This window comes from Leiobunum rupestre, chromosome 1 (assembly GCF_980474605.1).
Source record: "Leiobunum rupestre chromosome 1, qqLeiRupe1.1.hap1, whole genome shotgun sequence".
Classification (NCBI taxonomy): Eukaryota; Metazoa; Arthropoda; class Arachnida; order Opiliones; family Sclerosomatidae; genus Leiobunum; species Leiobunum rupestre.
Window position 1 is genome coordinate 96,708,438 of NC_143384.1, and position 4,168 is coordinate 96,712,605.

Genomic DNA, 4,168 nt, shown 5'->3' on the forward strand with positions numbered 1-4,168 from the left:
TCGATTAGACATATAAAAATGTATTTTGTTTATGAACTTGCCATTTCGTATATAGCTTCATATTTCCTTACAACATTCGCTTTGTGTAAATAAAAGAAACTTGCTTTTAAAAATAATTCCTTTTAATTTGAGATAAGTATATCATTGCGAAAAAAATCAAATCTATTTGTAATTTAACAAACAAGATATACCTAGATTTAATTTTAACTCTACCTTTTTTGCCCACTAAAAGAACGAAGATATCTTTGAAATTATAAAGAAGACACAATCTAGTTTTTTAATCTTTAAATATTTTTAAATAAAATAAACAAATTTTTATATTTTCCAAACGATCCTGTTTATCCGTTCTACTTGTACTGAAAGTGTTTAGGCCAAAGAATCGAAAAAATATAAACACTAAAACTAGTTTGATTTGGAAAATAATTGTTTTTTTAATTTTAAAACTATTTAAAGACTTAGTTAAATTTTTTTTCCTATTTTTTAAATTTAATTTAACCAAATTTGTTGCAGTTTAATAGAGCTATTTTTTACACCACTCAGTTATGACTTACACTGTGTTTAGTGATTTCTAGACCTCTGATAAAACATTTCAGTTTTAGGCAGAGACAAGCGAAGTTACACAATTGAGCTGTCGTCCGGCCAATACCAACGTTTATTCTTGGGTTGATCGCTAGAACCTATAGCTAAATATTAAGTTATCACTCCTGCTCTAGTGCGTTGGTATATAAAAAAACGCCATCTAAAACCATGAATACTTTGGAGGAAATGAAAACTGAACACATTCCAGAAAAAGAAATACACCCCGAAAGAGACCAGGTTACTTCCGTCGTCAAAAGTGTAATGATATCTCCGGAGAGGACAGATATGTTGTTTGCGACTAACATTTGGCCGATCTCAGAGAGAAGCGACATAGCGAGGTTCGTGATAAATAATGAAATATCTTAGTTAATGTATAATCGCTTACTAAAGAGTCCGATTTTTATATAATTGTGTATGGCTTACACTATGGTATTAACAGAAAATCAAAATCCCCCAAGAGAAAACTATATTCTATCCAAGATGACCAGCTAATTGAAAAGGCCGTTCTAAAAGTTCATGGTTCTTTGGGAGGCCCAGGCATTACGGGAGATCTTCTGTGGAAAGATATCCAATGTTACTTACAACGTAAAGGATATTTACAAGAGAGAACTTTTTCTAGTTTAAAAACTCGCTATTTGGAGCACATCCGCAAACGAAAAATCAACAAGGTAGTAATTAATATTACATTTTTTAATTTAGAATGATAACACATATTATACAAATTAATAAACATAGTCAATATCAATAAATTTTAAGAAATCGTTGCTATTCTCGTCGGCCGACAAAGAGCGTTGGGAGAGCATTAGCAGAAAAAGTGGCTGCTCTATGCACGCACATGAAACCGAGAAACAAGGAAACCAGGACCTGGAAAATCAAAAAATATCCTTAAAGGTACAAATAACGTTCATAATTTGTTTTCTAATTTAAGAACAGTAAGGAATATGATTAAAAAATTACCCGTCGTTTTAAAAGTTGTAACTTAATAAGTTTTTTTCTCATAAAGAACGAAGGAGATATCAGTAAGAAAATAATAAATCAAGTCGTAGAAGTCGAAGATAATTTAGCAAAGATTGATAGACGTGAAGATAATAACGAATCAAAAAATTATTCTAATGAAAATGTTCTGGTAAAAGACAACAATGAAAAAATTAATATCTGTGAAGAACACGAGAAAAAAAAAGAGAAAACGGCCGTTTATTCAAACGTCCAATTGGAGGATAAAGTAAGGACAGAAATTTGAGACCATAAATAGCAAAAATATAACCTGTCACATTTTAGAAAACGGATGTAAGGAAATACGCACATGGTGTACTGGAACAAATTTTTAGGGGAAATTCCTTCTTTATGAAAGATCTAGTATTAAGGTATAAATGATTTGGGTTTATCACTGAGTAAAATTTATTATAATTCATAACCGCTTTTTATATTCGATTTCAAACTTATAGATCTATCTCGGCATTTTTCGCTGCTGCTATTTTAAAATTAGAAGAATCAGACAAAAACATTGAACTCGAAGATCAGCTTGTGTTCTTGCTAAAACAAGAAAAATCCGAGGACCAGTATCTATCTAGAATCGGCGAATTAACTATGAAGTAATTTTTTTAAAATTTTTGTCTAATTTATACACATCCTAACAAAATATGGAACTGGTAAATATTTCGTTATGTTTAACGATAAGCAGTTAGGATAATATGGTTTTCAATAGAGAGGTTAAGCAGAGCGCTCTAGAAGTTTCAACGACAACGTCGGGAGTATCTAGACGTTCATGTAGAAAGATTCGTTAAAATCGGTTAAGCTTGCTTTAATTTCGAGCACCAAAGAAAAATAGAACGTTTCCGATAAAATTTAAACATATTTTACTAAACCGGGGTACATGACGAAAGGAAAAAAAAACGTTTGAACAGGACTAAAACATAGGTGTATTCAGTTTATAAAGTCAGATCGGGAAACCATATCATTTTGCGACTAATTTTGTTACGTCCCCTATAATTATAAAAAATATAAATGTTAATTGTTGTTTTGATGAATTTATCTTCATTTGAGTAATTTTCGAGGTGACTAGACTAAATGTAGAGAGAGCAGCCAACGAAAACTGCCATGCATTTTCTAAATTTCCTATTACACGGTTATTGCACCCCTTACCTCTATTTTTGGCGTTCTAGTTTACCCCCATGCGCCGCTTAACTATATTTAAGATGGGGCCCCAGCCCACCCAGCCCTACCCCTGCGCTCGCCTATGGAGTAAAATAGCCTAACATATGGCTGTGAGTATCGTCTAAACACAAAATGTTTGTTTTCGTAGTTTCGTGTATCTGATATATCCGCTAATGTATACTTGTAACGATTTCGACTTAAAATATACAAGGCTTAGTCTCACTTCAATTTAAATAAATATTTACGCTTTTTAATACTCAAGGCTGCTAGAAAAATAACAACTTGCCATAACTCCCTAACAATTCATTGAACTGGATAATTAAAATATTCAATATTTTTATTAAAATACTACCATGATTATACGATGTGTCAGGTAAGCTCGTGAAAAATATGGCGTTGTCTTCAAGTTTTAAAATATTGATCCTGTGAAGTTTAAACGTGAAATAAAACCGTCGAAAATTATTACGTGACTCTCGACGTTGTCGTTGAAACTTCTAGAGCGATATGCTTAACCTCTCTATTGTTTTATTACGTAGCACTTTTAATTTCCGTAAAACAACTCATCGAAAGCCCGTGGTAGTCCGAGTGTTAATCAATTTTTAACCTAGGTTCATTGAATTTGCATCAGACCAAACTGATCGTAATCACCGTTTCAAAGTGGCGGATAGTAACTCGGAAGAATCAGAACAAGAACAGCCATAAGTTAAAGAATATCAATAGTTTAAAAAAAATTTACGAAAAGTATTTCGAACAAAAATGTATAGATAAAATCAAAAATTGCATTTTTCGATTTAGGGAATAAATCAAGTTAATTTACACTCGACAACTATCTTCTTTATATTATAAAAATAATAAGGTTCTGTTTTTTTTCTCAAATCAAAAAATTCGAGACGATTTATAGAAAAAAAGTTAATTTTAACTTTGTCTTATTTCAGTAAAATACTTAATAGATATGAAACCGTTTACAGAAATTAGTGCATTATTAGTTGCTCGTATTTCTCTAAAATACATAATAAATACGAAAATCGTTCCCTGAAATAAGTGCAAAATTAGTTGCTCGTATTTTGCTAAAATGCATAAATGATATGGTCAGTTGTTCTATAGAGCTTATATAAATAACAATAAAGCTAATTATCTCACTGAAATAAGAAAAAGTTTGTTACTTATATCTCGCTAAATTACTTGATAGAAACTAACACAACGGACAGAAGTGAGTGAAATTTCAGTAGGTAAAATTTTAGTTGATCATATTGTGCTATTATAGAAATTAAACCATGTACTTAAATAAGTAAAATTTAAGTTACTCATATTTCAATAAAATAGAAATAAGACCATTTCCTGAAATAAGAAAATTTTCTATATCTAATATTTCGGTAAAATACATATACGAAATATGTAGATTCCATCTGTAGGGTTTTGGAAATATGAAAATAGC

At 30.8% G+C, this 4,168-nt stretch overlaps 1 protein-coding gene across 2 annotated transcripts; it reads left to right on the plus strand.

Moving 5' to 3' along the window:
- The first annotated feature begins 606 nt into the window (after positions 1 to 606).
- Positions 607 to 3,542, plus strand: LOC149969054 (uncharacterized). Of its 2 annotated transcripts, none has more exons than XM_090174263.1 (7): positions 607 to 917; positions 1,019 to 1,247; positions 1,336 to 1,470; positions 1,583 to 1,801; positions 1,858 to 1,943; positions 2,025 to 2,171; positions 3,342 to 3,542. In XM_090174263.1, exons 1-7 carry the CDS (start codon positions 748 to 750, stop codon positions 3,433 to 3,435), a joined length of 1,080 nt encoding a protein of 359 aa, XP_090030389.1. In that variant the 5' UTR covers positions 607 to 747; the 3' UTR covers positions 3,436 to 3,542. The 2 variants fall into 2 exon arrangements, with proteins under 2 accessions (XP_090030389.1, XP_090030391.1); XM_090174265.1 differs by having other exon boundaries at positions 607 to 916; positions 1,108 to 1,247.
- The last annotated feature ends 626 nt before the right edge of the window (positions 3,543 to 4,168 follow it).

Coding starts and splice junctions, on each gene's coding strand:
- LOC149969054 (XM_090174263.1), top strand. CDS start 748: ATGAATACTTTGGAGGAAATGAAAACTGAACACATTCCAGAAAAAGAA. Junction 1,471..1,582: donor ATCAAAAAATATCCTTAAAG/GTACAAATAACG, acceptor TTTCTCATAAAG/AACGAAGGAGATATCAGTAA. Junction 1,802..1,857: donor ACGTCCAATTGGAGGATAAA/GTAAGGACAGAA, acceptor GTCACATTTTAG/AAAACGGATGTAAGGAAATA.